The following is a 21,279-nucleotide window of genomic DNA, read 5'->3' as shown; positions in this document are numbered from 1 at the left end:
GGCACATCCCAGCTCTGCCCAGCCTGGCTGGGAAGGGACTCTGAGGGGCTGGCACATCCCAGCTCTCCCACAGCCACAGGGCTGTCCTGCCCTGGGCAGGTGTTCATGGCCACTGCTGTGGTGGGGTGACTCCTGGCTCCCTGCTCTTCTCACTGTGCCCCTTTCAGGTCTCCCCCTCTTCCCTCTGCCTCCCTGGGACTCCCCCTTGGCTCTGCCCTGGCTGTGGCTCCCTGGATGTGCTGTGTGTGCAGCTCTGCTCTCCCCAGAGCCACCTCAGTGCCACCCTGGGTGTAGCAGCTCTTGGACAGCCAGGACCCAGAGCCAGGAGCTCCTGAAGGAATCTGTAAGTCCTGGTGCCTGAATGCCAAAGTGTTGGACCCTTCCCTTCAACCCTGACCACCTCTGGAGCCCTTAAGGCAGATCCAATTTCTAACCCAGGTAAGAGGATGCTGAGGGGGACACTGGGCATTGCCAGGCTGTGCTGCAGCTGGGAAGGCTCAGTGGGCTCCAGGACAGCCTGACAGGGGGAAATGGTGCCAGGAGAAACAAGGGATGGTGATGGTTCTGTGCCCTGGGGACAGCCCAGCTCACCCCATGCCCTGTCCCTGTCCCCAAACCCCCAGGCACAGGGCTGAGGGAGGTCCCAGCCCATGAAGCCTCAAACCCTGCCCAGGGCTGGTGGTTTCCCTCACAGCACAGTGTTCACACAGGCACTGGCAGCTCTCCTGGCTGCTCCCCTGGGGCTCTGCCCCTTCCTGGGGTTTGCCTGGGTTTGGAGCTGGAAGGGAATGTGGGACCCTGAGCTGTGCTGGGGAGGAGCACCAGGGGAGGCTGCAGGGAGAGGAGGTTCCCGAGGCTCACAAACCCCCTCTGCTCCTCCCACTCCTTTCCTGGGCCCCTGCTGCAATTCAGGAGAAAGGCCCCTCAGTGCTCTCCTGCCACTGCCCACGCTGCTCCTGGGGGTTTCCAGGGATGCTCAGGCATGGACAGCCACACTGAGCCCCTCACCAGCTCAGCTGGCCCAAGGGGGTTTATCCCTTGGAGCTGGTGAGAGGAGCTGCCCTTGCCACGTGTGTGCCCTCGAGCTTGTGCCCTCCCATGAGCACTTCCCCCCGTGTGCAGCCACACAAAAGCTCCATCACGTCTCCTCTCCATCTTTCCTTCTCCAGACCAAACAAACCAGCCCCTGGGACTTCCCCAGGGATCAGGACCCTGCCCACACTCCTGCTCCAGCCCTTCCTGCTGCCAAGGGCCAGGAGCAGCCCCTGGCCAAGGCACAGGGCACAGCTGGGGCTCCTCAGCCATGGGGGTTTGGGGGGCTTTGGGGGCACAGGAGGGCATTGACCTGGGGGATGTCAGAGGACAGACCTTGGGTGATGCCCAGGGGAGGTTCTGCATTGTCATGTCTAAATTCGCCCCAAAGAGCAGAGAAGTTTGTTATCTGAGGACAGAGGAGATGGAGGTGGGAGACTTGCCTGGAAGGTCAAAGTGAGTGAAAAAGCTGTTTTCCAGTGAGGAAAATGGAAACTGTAGAGAAATTAAGAGGCAGAAGAGACGAGGGAGTGCTGGCTGGGCTCCACTGCTGGAGCTGGATGCCATCCCTCAGGAACACTTTGACTGGCCACAGATGTGTCCAGAGGTGGAGACACCACTCAGGGGTCCCAGCTGTGGCTGGGGGGGGGGGGGTCCCAGCAGTGGTGGTGGGTCCCAGCTGTGGCTGAGGGGTCCCAGCTGTGGTTGGGGATCCCAGCTGTGGTTGGGGATTCCAGCTGTGGTTAGGGGATCCCAGCTGTGGGTTGGGGGTACCAGCTGTGGTTGGGGGGTTCCAGCTGTGGTGGTGGGTTCCAGCTGTGTTGGGGGGTCCCAGCTGTGGTGGTGGGTTCCAGCTGTGTTGGGGGGTCCCAGCTGTGGCTGAGGGGTCCCAGCTGTGTTGGGGGTTCCCAGCTGTGGTTGGGGGTTCCAGCTGTGGTTGGGGGTCCCAGCTGTGTTGGGGGGTCCCAGCTGTGGTTGGGGGTCCCAGCTGTGTTGGGGGTTCCCAGCTGTGTTGAGGGGTCCCAGCTGTGGTTGGGGGATCCCTGCTGTGGTTGGGGGGGTTCCAGCTGTGTTGGGGGGGGGTCCCAGCTGTGGTGGTGTGTCCCAGCTGTGGCTGAGGGGTCCCAGCTGTGTTGGGGGGTCCCAGCTGTGGTTGGGGGTTCCAGCTGTGGTTGGGGGGTCCCAGCTGTGCTCCTGCTTGCTGCTGGTGCCTGGCTGAGATGGAGGTGTCTCCTTCCTGCATCCATTGCTTTATCCAGCTGCTGTGGTGCCTCCACCCAGGCACAGGGATGGGACCTCCAGTCCCTGGCACTGGGTATTTGCTGGGTCTCAGCCCCCCAGCACAGCACGTGGCTCCCTCAGTTCCAGGATCTTCCTCTGGGCTGAGCCTGGGCAGTGTCCAGAGCCTGGAGCTGTTCAGGCCATGAGGGTCACCCCCACTGGAGTGTCCCAATTGTGGCCTCTCAGAGCCTGAAGGAGCGGCCAGAAGGGAGAGAGACCATTTCCAATGGCCTGGAGTGACAGGACAAGGGGAATGGTTTCCCACTGCCAGAGGGCAGGGTGAGATGGGATATTAGGAAGGAATTCTTCCCTGTGAGGGTGGACAGGCCCTGGCACAGGATGCCCAGAGAAGCTGTGGCTTCCCCATCCCTGGGAGTGTCCAAGGTCAGGTTGGACAGAGCTTGGAGCACCCTGGGCTGGTGGGAGGTGTCCCTGCCCATGGCAGGGGTGGAATGGGATGAGCTTTAAGGTCCCTCTTAGTCCAGGCCATTCTTGCTGAGCTGCACATCCTCTCCCTCTGTGGCACAGACCCGTGAGCTCTTGGAGAGACCAGTAATTCAAAGCTGACACTCTCCAAACTCTTCCCACCTTGTAAATACCCTTCTGAATTCTATGAGCTGATGGTTTTTTGTAGTTTTCATATGACAGGCATTTTTAGGCCATATTCAAGACCAAGTCCAAGTACCAGGGATTATCTTTATATTACTGCCTTTCCCTGCCTGTGTGTGCAAAGAGCAACTGGTGCTGTTTTCTTACATCTGGGAGAGGGGTACTGATTTTGGGGGAGCCCTGAGGAGCAGGGGCTGTGAGCAGGGGACAGGAGGGTCTGTGGGAAGGGAAGGGGTGATCCTGTGGGGTCCAGATGTTAATCCACACTTTGGAACATGATCTTTGGCCTCTCTCATCTTTAGAGCACGAAATCGTGTCCTGCTGCATCCCATGGCAGTGTCAGCTGTGTGGAAGCTGCAGCCCTGACTCATGAAACAGGCACTGCAGCTGCAGCCTCTCACTGCCCACACCTCCCTTCCTTACCTCCCAATCCCTGTCCAGGGAACAAAGCCTCAGGAAAGAAAAATTGGGGTGCTGGATCCCATCCTTGGGAGTGTGGGTCGAGATCATGTGCTCCATCACCCCACAGCAGCAGTGCCAGGAGTCCTGTGCCCATGTCCTTTTGGAAGCAGCCCTGGCACCACCCCAGGACACCATGAACCTGCTCATGAATTTTTTCCAGATTTTAAAAACCCCATCAAACCCTGTGTCAACTCCTTTTGGCTACAAAATACTTATTTGAAGGAAGAATAAATGTTTTCATGCTCCAAGTGCAGCCATCCCTGCCCTAACAAGAATGTTTATTTATATCTTACTCCTACCAGCTGGAAGTTCAATGATTATTCTTCCAGCAGGAGCATTTGGAATGTTTCTGCCCTTGCATTTCTAGTGCTCTCACTCGTTCCTGGCCATTGAACAACCCCTGATCCTTGTCCAAACAGCCAAACAAACATTGCAGGGTCCAGGATGAGGGTTTTAGAGGCCAGACTGTGTCAGGCTGGGGATTTCAGGACAGTATCTGAAATCTGGGAAAGGGATACCCAGAGAGCTGCTGGAGGACTGGAGCAGCTGACTCCCACCAGCTCCAGAGCAAGTCCCAGAGACTGTCCCTTTGTCACTGCCTGGCTCTTATTTTAGCTCGTTTTTACCTGCCCAGCCTGGATCAGCAGCAGGTGTTTAACATCCCAAGGCAGCCCTGGAGGCTGGGCCAACCTGCCAGGGTAACTCCCACCTGCCTGGGCTGTCTGAGGCCTCAAAAAATCGCAGGAAGTGGACACAGGGTTAGAAACAGTTCACTTTATTATCCAGAAAAGATGTGGTGAGGCAAACCCAGATGGTGTCACTCCCAGTATCCTGCCCAGGGGTGCTGTAGGGCTGGTCTGTGCCAGTGTGGGATGGGGCTTGGAGGGGATCAGGGAGCAAACCCTTCCATGGCAAATGACCAGAGAAACATGGACTGGAAATGTTGCCAAGGTGCAGCAGGGTCAGCCCAAGGTGCAGGTTTGGGTCAGGGCTGCCCCCTGGGCATCCCCAGGCATGGGGACACGGAGCTCTCAGGGCACTGCTGGCCCTGCCACCACTGCAGGAGCTTTCCAGGGTTCTTTGAAAAACCTGCTGACTGTTGCCTGATACCGTGAGGATGACACACCCTCAGTGAATTCTTGCCCTGTTGCACAGCCATGGAGATATCTCCGGGTGGTGGCGCCGGGACTTTCCCTCTTGCACTCCCCCCATCCTCATCCTCACAGAAAACTGGCAGAGCGAGTTCTCTGGGGCTGGAACTGCCCCACGCCGGGTGTGAGTGAGCTCCTCATTAGCACTAATTGCCAGCCTTGTCCCTGCTGTGCAGATGTGGCACAGCCCTGTCCCACACTGGGGAGGAGCCCCTGGTACAGCCTTGGCTCAGTGGGGCACACCCAGAGACTGCTCCAAATCCCTGCAGCCTGTGGGCCACAGAGCCACGGGGATGTCCTGCTGGAGTCACAGACTGATGGAATCACTGAGGCTGGCAAAGTCCTCCCAGCCCATGGAGCCCACCCTGTGCCCGATGCCCACCTTGGCAAAGCCCTCCCAGCCCCTGGAGCCCACCCTGTGCCCGATGCCCACCTTGGCAAAGCCCTCCCAGCCCATGGAGCCCACCCTGTGCCCAATGCCCACCTTTGCAAAGCCCTCCCAGCCCCTGGAGCCCACCCTGTGCCCAATGCCCACCTTGGCAAAGCCCTCCCAGCCCATGGAGCCCATCCTGTTCCTGATGCCCACCTTGTCCCCCAGCCCAGAGCACTGAGTGCCATGGCCAGTCCTGCCTTGGGCACCTCCAGGGCTGGGCACTCCAAACCTCCCTGGGCAGTCTCTGCCAGTGCCTGACCACCCTTTCCATGGGTGGTCAGGCTGCTGTCCTGCTGCTGTCCCACCTGCCCCTGCCCTGGTCCAGCCTGAGGCCGTGCCTTCTCCTCCTGTCCCTGTTCCTGGAGCAGAGCCCAACCCACCCCTGGCTCCCCCCTCCTGTCAGGGTTTGCAGAGAGGGAGAAGGTCCCCCCTGAGCCTCCTTTTCTCCAGGCTTAGCCCCCCCACCTCCCTCAGCCCCTCCTGGCTCTCTGTCAGTGAGTTTGCATTTCAGAATAAATTCATCAAGACCCTGGTTTTTCATCCATCTTATTAGACCTTGGATATGTCACTCAGCCCTCAGGATGTCTTATATTGTGAGTTACTCAGAAAGAATTTACATTTACAGATCCAGGGATCTCTTGCTTTCCTTGGTGTTCCATGCTAAAGCCAAAACATTGGATTTTTTATAATGCTTTGCTTAATTAATTTCAACATTTTTCTCTTTCTCTCACACCATTGAATTGTTTTTACCACCATTAGAAGCAGACTCCAGGAACTCCATTTCCAGCTGGCATCTGCCCCAGAGTGAGCCCCACGGCTGCAGCTCCAACGTCCCTCCCAATGTCACCACCAGGATGTGACCATGGAGTTACCCTTTCTGCCAAGAAATGGAAGATTTTTTCCCCCTTTTTATCCTTTTTTCCTCTTTTTCGTGTTTTCCTCATTTCCCATGCCCTGGCAATCCTTTCCATGGTCAGAACACCAACCTGGCAGTCCTTTGGAAAGCACCAAGAGCATCGTGCTGGTCAGCAAATCCCTGCCCTGGGTATATTTAGACTGAGACATGCTGATTTTTTCCTTTGGTGTCACAAACAAATCTCTGCTGCCTTGGGTGATGTCCAGAGTGAGCAGGGAGAGCAGGAGGAGGCTGGATTGTGTCCCACCTCAGCCTTGGGGACACCTCTGGGAGGTTTCTGAGGAGGAGTTACACAATGCCCATGGTTTGACCTGCATGTCCTTTGTTGCAGGTCAGGATGTGAAGGTGGCAAGGATGCAGCTCAGCTGCCAGCCTGGTGCCAGGGCTGACAGGAGAAGCCCTGGGCTGCTTTTTTCCCTGGAAATGGAGTGTGTGCAGTGAGGGTCAGCAGTGCTCACACAGCCCCAGCTGCATGGGGGTGTTGGGGCTTCATGGCATGTTTGGAGCTGGTTTTGTGCAGGAGGGTGTCAATGGGGCAGCATTGGGGGCACATCAAAGGAGCCCCCCCAACCTGGAGCAGCAGCAGCAGCTGTTTGCTGGGGAGGGAGATTTCAGCTCCTGCTTTACCTTTCAAATGCTACAAAGATTGCTTAGAGCTCCTGCTAAGCGTTGTGCTGAGCAGTTTGGAAGGGATGAAAGGCACTTCTGCAGACACCAGTGTCCTGGAGGCAGGTGTGCTGTCAGTGAGGAAGGGCTTTGCACCGTTCCCATTTGTCCATCCTCCATCTCTCCACCATTTGGCAGAGACTGAGACAGGTAAGGCAAAGAAGTGCTTAGCAGGAAGCTGTGGTGTGTTTCCATGGCCAGCCCCAGTGCTGTGCTGTCACACCCTGCTGCTCTTCACGACAGTTTTGGTTCCAGTTTCCAGTGCCTGCTGCTGCATTTGGTCCCTGCTGTCACCTGCTGGCAGCCTGTGTGTCCCTGGTCCCCAGAGCACCCGAGTGTGCCCCATCCTGCCCTGGCCCTGGGTGCTCTGGGGGGGCACTGCATTTGCCAGCAGCACACAGACCCTAAAGCCTGAAAATGCTGCTCCTTGCCAAGGGCTGAGGTTCACTAGATGCAAATGCCACCACCTGAGCCAGCTGTTTCCATGTCTCCTTCCAGTATGGCACAGTTTTACAGGCCTTTGTGTCCCTCCCTGTCTTGTCTCCATCTCACCTGGACTGGAGGATTTCTCTGTCAAGGAGCGTGGGTTGTTTTGCAGGTGCTGTGCCTGCTGGCAGTGGCCATGGGGTCAGTCATCCCATTTCAGTGCATCCTTGGGGATTCATCTCATCCAGAGCTGACTTGCTGAGCAGCTGGAGGAGCAAAGCTGGCAGAAACAGGACCCTGCTCAAGGGCACAGACAGGACAGCCTGAGCCAGCAGTGCCAGCAAGGGCAGGCCTGAGGCTGGGACTTCTGAAATAAAACTGGTTATTAAATGGACAGCACAGTGTGCTTGTGATTCAGCATGTCACAGAATCCCAGACTGGCTGGGGTGGGAAGGGATGTAGAGATCACCTCATTCCACCCCTGCCACGGGCAGGGACACCTCCCACCAGCCCAGGGTGCTCCAAGCCCTGTCCAACCTGGCCTTGGACACTCCCAGGGATGGGGCAGCCACAGCTGCTCTGGGCACCTGTGCCAGGGCCTGCCCACCCTCACAGGGAAGGGTTTCTTTTCCACATTGTCACCACTGAGTCCCAGGTGGTGGCATCTCCTCCCTGTCACCCCAAGGGCTGGGCAGGAGCTCGGGGAGGAAGGTGTCTGCTTTCCCAAGGCACCATCCAGTGCTGCAGCTTTGGTGTTTGTGACAGGCATTTTGGGCTGAGCCAGTGGTGCCCAGCTCTGCCGAGGCAGGATGGGTCAGGGGTGCTGGCACATCCCGCAGCCACAGCTACAAACCACCCAAAGGCTCATCCTGCAGGAAAATGGGATGCCCACAGCCCCAGTGCCAGTGGTGCTGAGCAGGCTCCTGGCACTGCCCCAGTCCCTCCCGGGGCTTTCTCAGCTTCACTCAGGTGGACACAGCCCTCGGTGTGGCACTAATTCCCTCTCTCGGTGAGCCAGGAGGATCCCAGAGCCCTTCCCTGGGCACAGGTCGGACCTAAGGGAGGGATTCTCCAGGACTGGCTGCTGGAAGGTGTCAGTCTCCCTGTGCTGTCCAGGCACAGCAGCAGGAGGATGAAATCCAACCAGCCCCTGGTTCCTTAGTGGGCAATTCCAACTGCCTGGGACAGAATGAAGTTACCGAGAACAGGAAAACATCATCTACTTAAATCCGTGTATTTGCCGCGGCTGAGGCAGGTAAAGCCACCCTGACACCATCAGGTCTGGGAAGCTGAGCAGGGTCACCCGGTTAGCACTTGGATGGGAGACCTCCTGGGAATACCGACCGGGGGCTGCAGGTTCTGATCCCGAGGACTTCCCTGTCACCGTCCAAGGTCATTTAGGGGCAAAGGGTGGGGCCAGTTTCGCACGCTGTGCCCCACCTGAAACATCCACCGTGGGCTCCAAGGACACTCCCACGTGGGTACAGCCCTGCCCAAATCTGGGTACAGCCCTGCCCAAATCCAGGCTCCAAGGACACTCCCACGTGGGTACAGCCCTGCCCAAATCCAGGCTCCAAGGACACTCCCACGTGGGTACAGCCCCTCCCAAAAATCCGCGGCAGGTGTGACAGCACGAGGTGGGCACTGGAGCAGGACAAAGTGGAGTCAGGGAATGCCAGTTTGGGCTGGAACGGACCTCACACCCATCCAGTGCCACCCCCTGCCATGGGCAGGGACACCTTCCACCAGCCCAGGCTGCTCCAAGCCCCGTCCGACCTGGCCTGGGACACCCCGGGAATGGGGGACACCCCGGGAATGGGGGACACCCCCGACAATGCGGTGCCCCCCCCGTGCCATGTGGTGCCGCTGCCGGGAATGGGGGACACCTCTGGGAATGGGGACACCCCGACGGTGCGGTGCCAACCCCGGGAATGGGGGACACTCCCGGGAATGGGGGACACCCCTGGGAATGGGGACACCCCAACGGTGCGGTGCCAACCCCGGGAATGGGGGACACTCCCAGGAATGGGGGACACTCCCGGGAATGGGGGACATTCCCGCCTCCCCCATGCGCTCCTGGGGCCTCCCCGGGGGCGTGGCCTGTGCAGGGGGCGTGGCCTTTCCCGGCGCGCGCCCCGCCCCGGCGCCTCCATCGCGCGCGCCGTGACGTCGCGGGGGGCACGCAGCGCGCGCGTGCGTGTGCGCGTGTGCGCGTGCGCGCGGCGGGGCCTGGCGGGCGCGGGGCGGCGGCGGCGGCGGGGCCGGGCCGGGCCGGGCGGAGCGGGCAGCGCGGCCGCCGCGATGGAGCCCGACTCGGTCATCGAGGACAAGACCATCGAGCTCATGGTGAGTCAGCCCCGCCGCTCGCGCGGACCCTCCCGCGCCCCGCTCGCCCCAGGCCCCGCCGGCGCGCTCGGCCCGCGGGGCCCGCCCCGCCAGCCACGGGCCCGGCCCGGCCCGGCACATCCCCGGGTCCTGCGGGGGAGGCACGGACAGCTCAGACCCGCGGGGGGCGCCCCGGGCCGGGGGTCCCGCCCCGCACTGACCGGAGCGCCCCGGGCCGGGGGTCCCGGTCCCGCCGTCCCCGAGCCCGGCCGGGGCAGCGCCGCTGCGGCACACACGGAATTGCCTAACGAGGCCTAATTGGGGTATTGGTTATGCCCCTAATTAACGCTTACGCCGCTAAATTCGCTCCAGTGGAGCGGCGGCCAGATGGGAGCAGTGGAAAGAGAAAGGTTTTTTTAATATAAGCAAATTAGATCTCTTTAGCCAAATATTAGGGGCCTCTCGTTTAACTGCCTTTGGGCATGAATTAAATTCAGTTAGGAGCTGGGAGAGAATAATAATCAGGAAATATCTTCTAATTTATTTGTCATAAGCGTAATTGCTTTTTGTCCTAAGCATCATTTGCTGTCGTGTACGAGGTTTGATGCAGCTCTGCAGAACTGAGAGGCAGAACGCAAATAATTTGCTGTTCAGACGCTCTGCAGGTGAGGTGGGTTCGGTGGAGACATGGAATGGGTGCTGTGGCCAGTGGGATCCCTGCTGAGTTACCTGACCTGCACAATAAGAACTTTCTTGAAATGTGTCACCTGGTCAAAAAGCAGTAACAAAATAAAAAAGAACAAGGGGAAAACTAAACCCCCTTTGAGTTTCCTTCATTATTTTTACTGCTCACTGTCCCTGGGGAGCCCCTGCCCTGGTCCCTGCAGGTCCCTGGGGCACAGCAGGGCCAGCGGTGCCCTGCAAGGCTGGGCCAGCCCTGTGGGATCCCTCACAGCACCAGCTCCTCCAGGAAGATGCCTGTGGAATTCCCGAGGGGAAGAGGAGGTTCTGGAAGGTTTCCCCGCCCCGGAGCAGCGGGTCTCTGACCCCCCTTCCCTGGGGGTTGTGTGAGGTGCTCACAAAGCGTTTGGGCTGCAGGGTTTGGCTCCCTCACCTTTCTTATTTTGTAAGTGCTCCCGTTTTAGTCTCTCCTGTTTGGGGCCAGGTTGTAGCAGGAGGAGCAAACAGAACTTTTGCTGGCAATTGTTGTACCCTCCATTTACAGCTGGAGCTGAGAAATGTGCTAATTGTGCAGATCTCCCTGGGGTTGGTAAGAGCTTCATTATGTAGTAGATTTAAGAAACATTTTTTTCTCTTTCACGAGAAATGAATAAATGTAAAAATTTAGTAAGATGAACAATTCTTTAGTTTCCAGCAGAAAATGGTGATCTGGAAAATGTAGTTGGGAGGTGAATTCAGTATTAACCTTAGTGAGGGCTTGCACAGAAACAGTTGTGTTTGAGTGGAAATGTTGCACTCAGATCATGGAAGATCATTCCTAAATGAACATGTGGAGGTTTTGCCTTCCTGTGTGATGGAGAAGGTTTGTGTAAATCCTCAGAGCAGGATTGTTTGGGCTGTCTCCCATCAGGGATTTCTGTGTGAAATGGCAGCTCTGGTGTTAGTGCTGGTGGGAGACATCCCAAACCAGGGACCATCCCAGCCTGGCACGGTCAGGGGGGTGCTGTTCTTTTAACTTGAGTGTTGTTGCTTACTAAAAGCAGGATGGTTTGTGCCTCTCTGGTACAGGAGGTGGGATTGGTGCTCTCTGGGTGCTCTGGCACTGCCCTGCAGCCCAGGCTGGATCTGTAGGAAATAGAGGAGCAAGTGTGTGATGTGGAACTTCTGAGAAAGCCCAGTGTGATTCGGAGGGGCTGGTAAACAAGAACTGGTGTGTCAACACGTTAATGGCACAGGAGTTTCAGAACACACAGTCCCAGCCCTCAACTCTGCCTGCCCTGCAAAGATCATTTGCATTTATTTAAAGGAAAATCACTCGTGGAAATAATACTCTTCTATTTTTAAAGCTGGAATCTCAGAGAAATATTTTAAGGTTTCAGAGTGACAACTTTGGTTTGCTGTGTGAGGTTTTAGTGAGTGTTCCCAAGTGGCTCTGTCTGAGGGCAGCTGAGGGCTCCCCATGCCCAGTGTCACCAGGCATTGCCAGGCATGGCACGGGGTTGGTGATGCTGTGCCAGGGCTGCCACTGCAGGCCAGCCCAGGCCCTGCTGCCTGCAGGGGGGGGGGGGGGTTGGGAGGGTACCTGGGGCTGACTGGCATGGCTGGGGCAGGCTCACCATGTGTGCTGGGGCAGGCTCACCAGGCTGGCACAGCTGGGGCAGGCTCACCAGGCTCACCACACTGGCACAGCCGGGGCAGGCTCACCAGGCTCACCACACTGGCACAGCCGGGGCAGGCTCACCAGGCTCACCACACTGGCACAGCCGGCGCAGGCTCACCATACTCACCACACTGGCACAGCCGGGGCAGGCTCACCAGGCTCACCACACTGGCACAGCTGGGGCAGGCTCACCAGGCTCACCACACTGGCACAGCCGGGGCAGGCTCACCACACTGGCACAGCCGGGGCAGGCTCACCAGGCTCACCACACTGGCACAGCCGGGGCAGGCTCACCAGGCTCACCACACTGGCACAGCTGGGGCAGGCTCACCAGGCTCACCACACTGGCACAGCTGGGGCAGGCTCACCACACTGGCACAGCCGGGGCAGGCTCACCAGGCTCACCACACTGGCACAGCCGGGGCAGGCTCACCAGGCTCACCACACTGGCACGGCTGGGGCAGGCTCACCATACTCACCACACTGGCACAGCCGGGGCAGGCTCACCATACTCACCACACTGGCACAGCCGGGGCAGGCTCACCATACTCACCACACTGGCACAGCCGGGGCAGGCTCACCATGCTCACCACACTGGCACAGCCGGGGCAGGCTCACCAGGCTCACCACACTGGCACAGCCGGGGCAGGCTCACCATGCTCACCACACTGGCACAGCCGGGGCAGGCTCACCACACTGGCACAGCCGGGGCAGGCTCACCACACTGGCACAGCTGGGGCAGGCTCACCAGGCTCACCACACTGGCACGGCTGGGGCAGGCTCACCAGGCTGGCACGGCTGGGCAGGCTCACCACACTGGCACAGCCGGGGCAGGCTCACCAGGCTCACCACACTGGCACAGCCGGGGCAGGCTCACCAGGCTCACCACACTGGCACAGCTGGGGCAGGCTCACCAGGCTCACCACACCGGCACAGCTGGGGCAGGCTCACCACACTGGCACGGCTGGGGCAGGCTCACCAGGCTCACCACACTGGCACAGCCGGGGCAGGCTCACCAGGCTCACCACACTGGCACAGCTGGGGCAGGCTCACCACACTGGCACAGCTGGGGCAGGCTCACCACACTGGCACGGCTGGGCAGGCTCACCAGGCTCACCACACTGGCACGGCTGGGCAGGCTCACCAGGCTCACCACACTGGCACGGCTGGGGCAGGCTCACCACACTGGCACGGCTGGGCAGGCTCACCAGGCTCACCACACTGGCACGGCTGGGCAGGCTCACCAGGCTCACCACACTGGCACGGCTGGGGCAGGCTCACCACACTGGCACGGCTGGGGCAGGCTCACCAGGCTCACCACACTGGCACGGCTGGGCAGGCTCACCAGGCTCACCACACTGGCATGGCCGGGGCAGGCTCACCAGGCTCACCACACTGGCACAGCCGGGGCAGGCTCACCAGGCTCACCACACTGGCATGGCCGGGGCAGGCTCACCATGTGCTCTGGGCTGGGTCTGGCTTAGTCACCTCCGTGCACAGGGCAGGCTCAGGGAGGGGCTGTGAGGAGCAAGGAAGGAATCCAGAACAGATGGAGGGCCAGCCAGAGTGATTGAAAGGGCTCTTTCTTCCCTGCTTTTGGTTTTCTCAGTGAAATTAGATAATGGTGACCTTTTTGCTCTTTTAAAGAACTAAACTTTTTTCTTTCTTAAGGTGAAGGACCAACAATGCTTTGTGGAATAGGTTTTGTTACCTACAGAGTCCAAGTTGTGTATAAAATGGGTGTTGTTCAGTCCCATCAGCCCTGTGGTTTGCCTTTGATACCTGCTAAAGCCTTGTGTTCTTCATTGTCTCAGGAAGCTTCCCTGTACCACACTTCAGTTTTACCAGGAGCTTTCTAGACAGGGGGTAATTAGCTGCTTAGTTTGTATTAAAGGGGTTGTAAAGGAGTAAATAAATACGACTAAGAATTTTTTTTAAATACAGGTTAAAAAGTTATACATTTATGGGGTAAATTGTGCAGCAGAGGATGTGGATAGTAAAGAAAATAACTGTTGCTGCCAGGCTGTTGTGCCCACCAGAGCTGCATGGGCTGTGTGTGACTCTCCCTCACTGAGCTGCCCTGGGGGCCTGTGCTGCTCTCCAGACACAGCTCCCTGTGCTGGCAGTTGAGTCCAGCACAGCTCTGATCCGTGCTGGGAGCAGGAAAGGGTTGTGGAAAAGCCATGCCTGGGAATGCAGGGGACAAGCACTTGTTCACACTGTGTTATCTTGTCCATCTTGGGCTCATGTATGTGGAAAATAGTCTTCCTACAGTGCCTTCCGTGTCTAGAATGTTTCTCTCTGGCTCTCATAAAAGCATCCAGTGTTTAAGTATCTCTGTAAATAATAAATGAAGGACTACAATTGAGTATCTTGCCAAAAATCTTTCGTTTCTCATGGCAGGGCTTTGATGTGAGCTGAAGGCCTTCAAATCCAAAGGTGTCAGTCTCAGGAGGAAGTGTTTCACCCAGGCCTGCCCTGCAGCAGCTCCTGCTGGAAATCAGTTCCTTGGGTTACTGCAACAGGAGATGGTTGTGCCCCCAAACTATTTAAAGCTTTACAGTGCAAAATAAACCTCAGCATTCTGTTTGGAAACTAAAATACAGCTGCTGGGTGTATCTCAGGAGGGCTGCAGTGGCCTGGCTTTTTTCTTCCCTCTCTCAGTCACTGCAAGCCAAGCAGGCAGTTTGATTTGTGGGAATCTTTTTCCACATGTTCTTAGAGGGATCCTCTGTGACAGAGACAGAGGCAATGATCATCTTTGCAGCTGAAACAAAGGGGGTGCTGTTCTGGCTGAGATGTCACTGGTCCTTAACTGAAGCCTGGGAGAAGCTTGAGAGTTAGTGAGGCTTTGGTAAACCTGCGTGTAACCCAGTTGTGCTTCCTTCAGCAGAGCGACAATCTGGTGGCTTTGCTGTTACTGTTTATTTTTAATCTTCAGTGGCTCTGAATGCCCAGGGCTGGGAACTGTGTGTTGGACATTAAAGTGTGCAGAGTTTCATACCTGGGGGAAAGGCAGTGGCTGGAGCAGAGACAGCTAAAGGGGTCGTGCTTGGAAGGATGTAGGGAAGGCACAGCTTGGTGTGAGCCCTCGGGGCAGGGGCTGTGAGGGCTGTGCTGCTGCAGGCTCAGCGACAGCCCCGTTTCAGAGAGTGCCTCGAGAGGAAGGATGCAAAGCTAAAGAGGAGAGATTGCTGTGACTTTGGCAGTCGTGCAGAAAATGGGAAGGAAGAGCTTAAGAACATGAATTAGGGCACAGCAACTGCATTTGGAGCCAACAGAGTGGTGATGAAATGAGGGAAGTGGACAAAGAATTGTGGAAAGCTGCATCTTTTGGGAAGGGTTAGATGAAGCAATAGACTGATGGGGAAATGGGATGGCAGAGGGAAGGAGGAGACTCAAAAGGGACAGAAGCACGAGGTTTGTGATGAGGGTGGCAGCAGCCATCAGTTCACTCAGGGGAAGGAAAGCTGCAGATGTGCCAGTTTTAGGGAAAACTCTGAAAGTAAGTTGCTTTTGGTTCTTAATAGAAAAGTTAAGTTTCTCAAGGAGAGTAAGCCCTGATGTTTCACCACAGTTCCACTTTTTCAGTCTCATCCGAGGTTTGGAGACGTTTTACCTCACAATGCAGTTCCATTTTCTAACATTACTATGAGTTTTCCAGCCTGTGGCCGGTGCTGACGTGCGGCAGTTCCCCTGCAGCTGGAGCCGTGTGCGGTTCCTGTGTGTGAGCGGTCCCCGGGCCCTGCCCTGCTCGGCAGGGCCTTCCAGCTGCCCCCGTGGGGCGGGACCCCTCTGCAGGAGCGCTGTGGGGGCTCAGCTGCCCTCGGGAGTGCTCTGGGTTGCCCCTTCCAAGGGCTGTGCAGCGTCTCTGCCATCGCCGTGTCCCGCCGTGCCCCCCGGGCTGCGGGGCCCGGAGCGGGGCGGGAGATCCGGGGCACCGATGGGCGTCGGGAGCAGCAGCTCAGCAAAGCAGCCTGCTTGGGAACGCTGCTGGAAGGGCGGATGTACCTGCCCATGTCACCTGTGTGTCCTAAAGCAGCTCTGCCTCTGTGTCCCCTGGCGTGGTGGGCTCGCTGCTGTGCGGGCCGGAGCTCACGTTCCTTTGGCATTCCCAGCTCCCTGTGCCTGGGCGGCTCCGGGAGCTGCTGGTGGCTCTGAAAGGAGAGGGATGTCGCAGCAAACGTGCCAGTGTGAGAGGAATGATGTGTGGGAGAGAATAAGAGACTGTGGCTATGGGAGGGCTGCTCCGTGGCGAGGGTATTTTTCTTGCAAGGAGAAAATAAATTGAAGGGAAATGAGAATATTTACTGAGTTGTTTAAACTAATGCTGATTAGTAACAGTCCTTTCCTTCCAGCTTTTTTTCTTAGGCGATGTCTTCTTTATACAAATGCCACTGTTTATGTTGTTACATAATCTGATTTCTTGGTTTGATTTTTATGGCATCATTATTCACAGAAAATCCACTTTTTCTGGAAAATCCCTTCCTTTCCCCATTTATTGATGTGTTTATGAGCTCAGTGGTGTGGCATCTGACACCCCACTCTGTTTTCCTGTTCCACTTCCACCCATTTCCCAGTATGAGTAATGCATGGCCGAGACCAGATAATGCAAAAGTAACGTAATGGCGTTTGTGTTCTGATAACCACAAAGCACTGACTCTTCTTGAAAACTTCATTTGCTTCTCATGCAGGCTGAGTTAACCACGGGAACGTTGGAAGGCATGTCATTCCTTCGGTGCTTTGTTAATCCAGGTCCCTGCAGGACTTGCATCCTTGTGTTTCCACCCCAGGAAATTAACGGTTTTGTTTGGGATCAAAGACCAGCTCAGCTTCCCAGGCCTGTTTCTCCTACGAATTTAGCTGGAAATTTCTAAGCTGTAAGTAGGGACCTACTTGGTAGGAATAGGGACTCATGTGCTTTCTGGGAAAAATGGTAAAAAAAAAAGCTTTTTGGGTCAACTTGTAGCTGTGGCAACACTTCAGCATCTTGGTTTACTCACTGACTTAGAGGAGAATCCCAGCTATGTATGTACATGTGTATATTCAGTGTTACGAGTTGCAGGGCTGCACTCTGGAGTTTCATTCTGTTGAGGAGTTCTTGAATGTGGAGTTCTGGTCCAGCAGCTGTGACAGTGTGCACTGTTTGCCTTTTTGAGTGGTTGTATTTCAGGGGGGATGGCAGGATGGGGCTGTGTTCAAGCCTTCTCAGTGAAGCCAATTTCAAGTTTTCAGACAAAAATACCTACAGCTCTTTGAAAATCTACACCCAGAATTTGCAAAGCTTACGAAGTTACAGCTTGGATTTGATAGAAGGTCTCATAGGTGGTTCTCTTAGGGCAGGGAAGGACCAGCCAGGGGACCTTGTTATTCAGGCTGTCTCCATCACCCAGCCCTTCTAGAGACCGAAACCTGTGCTGTGACACTTGCAAAGGATGTTCAGGTTTGCCTTCATGGAGAAGTGCCTTTCCTTCCAGCATCCTGCTGGCTCTGCAGTGACTTAGCAAATCGGTACATTTATATAATTTTGATAGCTGGTTTCTTGCTGAGCTATATTGTACTCTAAAATTCTGACTCATATGCCTTGACATCTTAGTACTTTTCTTGGCAGCCTTTAAAAAAATCATACATTGGACATGATGCTGGGCCTACAGTGCTGCTTTGTCCTTGAAATGCTGCCCTGTAATTACTGTGGCTTAACCAGTGGTGGGAAAGCAGGAAATGGCCCCTGCCGTGATGAAGATGCTCCTTTCTTTGGGAAGCTGCAGCAGGCAGGGGCACTTCTGTCCTCATGGAGACAGTGTCTTGGCACAGCTGGGAGCAGTGGCAGTTTCTCCTGCCCTTGTGAGTCCCTGGCCCTTGGGGCACAGCAGGGGAGGCTGAGGAGCACTTGGCTCAGCTCCCTGGAGGGGCTGGAGAGCGAGGGGGAGACACAACCGTGGCGTGTTCAGCTGTGGATGGTGCAGCACAGGGGTCTGGAAAACGTAGCTCTTGCTTCTGGCTGCTGGTAGGGGAGGTTTTACAGGCCGTGGCCCAGACTGTTGGAAGCTCTCTTTGAAAGGCTCATGGGTTGGTCTCTGGGATGTGCTTTCTGTGACATGTGTGGTGTGAGTTCTCTGCAGGCTCCCATCTTCTCTTGGGGGTTGCTGTTCACTGCTTTAAATGAGGCACTTGAAGTGCACTGCTGACAGCACTGGCCTTTTATCTCCTTACTTAGCAAGGGGTGACTTCTTCATGTCTGAGGAGTAGCATACCCTGTCCTGCTCTCTCCTGGCTCTTTTCCAAGAGGGAGCAGTGCTGAAAATGCACTGAATGCAGCACTGCCGTTCAGATCTGGTGTGTCACGGTGACTCCATCATTGTTAAGGCAAGTCAGGTCAGTTTGAGTCTGGCACAAGGGAAGTGATCACTTCAGTGAAGTGCTTTGGACATGGATGTGGCAGATCAGGAGAAACACATGGGGCTGTTTGCAAACCTGTGCGTGGCCCCGTGGGCAGTTCCTGGAGCACCGTGCGAGGTGTGAGCTGGTGGTTGAAGCTTTGGCATTTGCTTTGTTTGCCTTGGAGTTTCTTCTCATCTTCCTTAATCTCTGCAAAGTGAGCTGTAGCCCCCAAACACTTGTTGTTCCTTGGGTGAGTCAGGGTAGGGGCGAGAGCAGTTTGTGGTCGGTAAATCCGTTTCTCTGTCTTAGATCCACCAATCCGACCCCCCCTAACGCAGTCGGTGCCAGGCTGGTCAGGTGCCCTTCTCTAACAGCGTTAGCAGGACCTAATTGGGATTTCATTCAAGAAAGAAGTAGATACACCAAGCTGAAGATGATTGGCTGCTCTCTTTTAACAGACAAGTCTGAGAAGGAAAACCCATTCGAATCCCCTTTCATTCTGGATTGGTGGATCTGAAGCCCAGAAACAAAGTTTCAGGTAAGATGTCACCCTGTACTGTATCTTGCTGCTTCTGCTTAGATGAGTTTGTCTGCAAATTCAGTCTCTTGCTTTAACTGCTTCATGTCCCCAAGTGTTTGGACACAGGGAGTCAGCTGCTGGGCTTGCAGACAGAGAGAGCATATCCAGGGATTACCCAGTAGGATGCAGGGAATGGCTGGCCTGCTGTGCAGGACAGAGGGAGGATCGAGAGGTGAACTCCTGTGGAGCCGGAAAGCCACGTGTGTGCAGGGACACTGAGTGAGTGGCTTCCACACCCTGCGCCTGGGGGGCACAGCAGCCTTGCCAGGCACTGCCTTGAGCTCCTCTGTGGAGTTCAGGAAGGGCACAGATACCTGCTCTGAGTTCTCATGGCCTCACTGGGAATGGAGAGAACTGCTCTAGTTGTTCCTAGTACAAATTCCAGGAGCTTGTCCTGCTGAAATGCCATTTGGACTTCTGTTGTGGGCAGCACTTGGAGTCAGCACCCTAAACCCTTTGTGGAATTTCAGTGGGAAGGAAAGTCTGTCCCCAGCTGGTTTAGAGGTGTCTAAGGCAGGGCTTCAGGTGGGAGCCTTGAGGTGATAGCAGGTTTATTCCAGAGTAGGGGAGAGTGGTTGTATTTTGAGTCCCATTCCTGTGAGATTCTGAGATGGCTGTAAAAGGCTACAGCACATTGCCTTGGAGTGTTTGGGGGTACCTGTGTGCCCCAGGAAGGAAAGCTGTGTCCCTGACTGGCAGGAAAATAAAGTTGTGCAGGTTCAATCCATCTGGTGTGCCCAGGCACCTCTCAGTGCCAGCTTTGGTGTCAGGCAGTGCTCTGATGAACTTGGCAGCTCCGAGGCGATGCCCCTCAGTTCCTTTGGACAGGAATAGCCACAACCCTGAGCCACCTGGGTGTTGGGTTTTGCACAGGGAGTCACTGCAGCAGTTGGTGAGGTCTCAGTATTTCACCTCCTGTCCCAGCAACTCTTGTGGGTGCCCTGGAATCTCCTGGAATGTTTTAGCTCTGCGTTTGTTTTGCTGGTGTGGTATTTTGTGCCAAAGTTACATTTGAATTTAATTGATAAATACGTTTATAATGAATTATTTGTGCACAGAGTGCTGTTGTTTCCTGGTTTGGTTTTTTGAGTAGTTAAATTTTATTTGCTTAGGGTGGAAAAGTGTGGGGGGCATGCTGTTTTAGTGTTGTTCTTTAAAATGAACCTGAGGGAAAATCTAAGGCACATACTTATTAACCTTAGTCTGACACGTTTCTACAGTCTCATCTAATATCAAATTGAATTTGTCCATGCACCCATCAGACTCACTTGAGAGTTAAAACTGTAAAATAACATCTTCCTGTGGAATATTTGTTGTTCAGGGTGTGCCTTTTTCTAAAAGGAGAAAATGGGGAGGCAGAAGTGAACATGGCATCTTTAGTGATGAAACCTGAAAAGAGGAAATAATTCAAAATACACTGAGAAGGGAAAAAAGAGGAAGTGTAAGTGTGTGCTCCTGCTCATCAAGGTCCCCAGTGTTATGATATTTAATGTCACTCAACTTCTGGAAACATCAAACAGCCCCACAGAGGAAGCAGTGGAGCTGAGCAGGTTGATGGCTTTGTTCTTGGTGCTGTCTTGAATCTTGCATTTCAGAAAGCACAACACACAGAAAGCTGTCAGTGCTCCTGTGCAGCCCCTGGTGTGCAAACCCTGCCCCTGGATCCAGGATTCTGCCATGGGGGAGCCCAGGCCTGGCCCCAGGGCTGTGCTCCCTGCCCTGGCTGCAGGAGGAGTGTAGTGGGGTTGATATCAGTGCTGGTTGTGTTAGGCCTCACCCCTTGAAAACTTAGTGCAGAAGAGAGTCTGAGACAACTTTTGACATGTTAGACAAGTTTCAGCCTTGTTTTGCTGCGTGTTTAACTCACTCACTGTGTCTCCTGTCTGAGCTGGCAGTGCTGGGTCTCTGTTTCCCAGCTGGTTCGTGCTCAGGCAGGGCTGCTGCTGTCTGGGGGTGTCTGTGACCCCTCTGGTCCTCTGCAGGAGAGCAGGGGAAAACCTGTGCTTTGGAAATGGCCTTTTAATGGAGCATGGGTGTGTTACTGCAGAAGGGACTATCACACTCCTGGAGTTCTAGAACTGTGGGAGTTGGGGTGTATGTGCATGAAGGAAGCAAAAGTTAATCTAAATGTATTTTGGAAAAATTTAGATTATTTCACTTTCGCAAATAAATTAGTGTTTTTTTCTCAGTCCTTTGTATCTTCCTGAAAATGAGCTGCTGCATCTCCTGGGTCTTATCCTGATGAATAAATGATAATGGAGTAAGATGGTTATTATGTTCAAGAAAAGCATTTAATCTTCTCTCCACTGAACCCGTATTCCTTTTGTAGCATTCGTGTGGTGTAGCACACGGACACTTTGACCTCCAGGAGCAGAGTGGGACAGCGTTACCCGTCACCCTCCTGGGACTGTGTCCTATCTAGAGCAACGGCTGGTAACGAGGAGACTTTATCTGATACATTATTTCCCCTTTGTCTTGCTTCCAATTTCCTGATGCCTCACTTGGAGCCTTTCCCCAAATGCAGGAGCTCAGGTGCACATCCGGAATGGCTGTTGGGAGGTTGTTACATGGAGCCGTTTTTATTGGCAGTGGCAAATCATTGGGCTAAATTGGTTTCCTGTTGGCACCCTGACTCAGATATTGGTTCACTATTTTTTTACAATGATCTGGTAATAA

The 21,279-nt window shown here is 55.3% G+C and overlaps 1 protein-coding gene across 4 annotated transcripts in view; it reads left to right on the top strand.

The window, feature by feature from the left end:
* The first annotated feature begins 9,197 nt into the window (after nucleotides 1-9,197).
* Nucleotides 9,198-21,279, top strand: part of FBXW11 (F-box and WD repeat domain containing 11) — a 90,960-nt gene continuing 78,878 nt past the window's right edge. For 2 of the 4 annotated variants that reach the window (XM_071569889.1, XM_071569888.1), the window contains exon 1: nucleotides 9,198-9,322. In XM_071569889.1, the coding sequence (XP_071425990.1) occupies nucleotides 9,278-9,322 (45 nt within the window). In that variant the 5' untranslated portion in view covers nucleotides 9,198-9,277. Of the gene's footprint in view, nucleotides 9,323-18,481; nucleotides 18,562-20,932; nucleotides 21,037-21,279 lie in introns of all 4 variants that reach the window. The other 2 variants (XM_071569891.1, XM_071569890.1) reach the window with 2 other exon arrangements.

Source organism: Pithys albifrons, chromosome 15, assembly GCF_047495875.1.
Source record: "Pithys albifrons albifrons isolate INPA30051 chromosome 15, PitAlb_v1, whole genome shotgun sequence".
Classification (NCBI taxonomy): Eukaryota; Metazoa; Chordata; class Aves; order Passeriformes; family Thamnophilidae; genus Pithys; species Pithys albifrons.
This window is presented reverse-complemented; position numbering and strand designations above follow the sequence as displayed.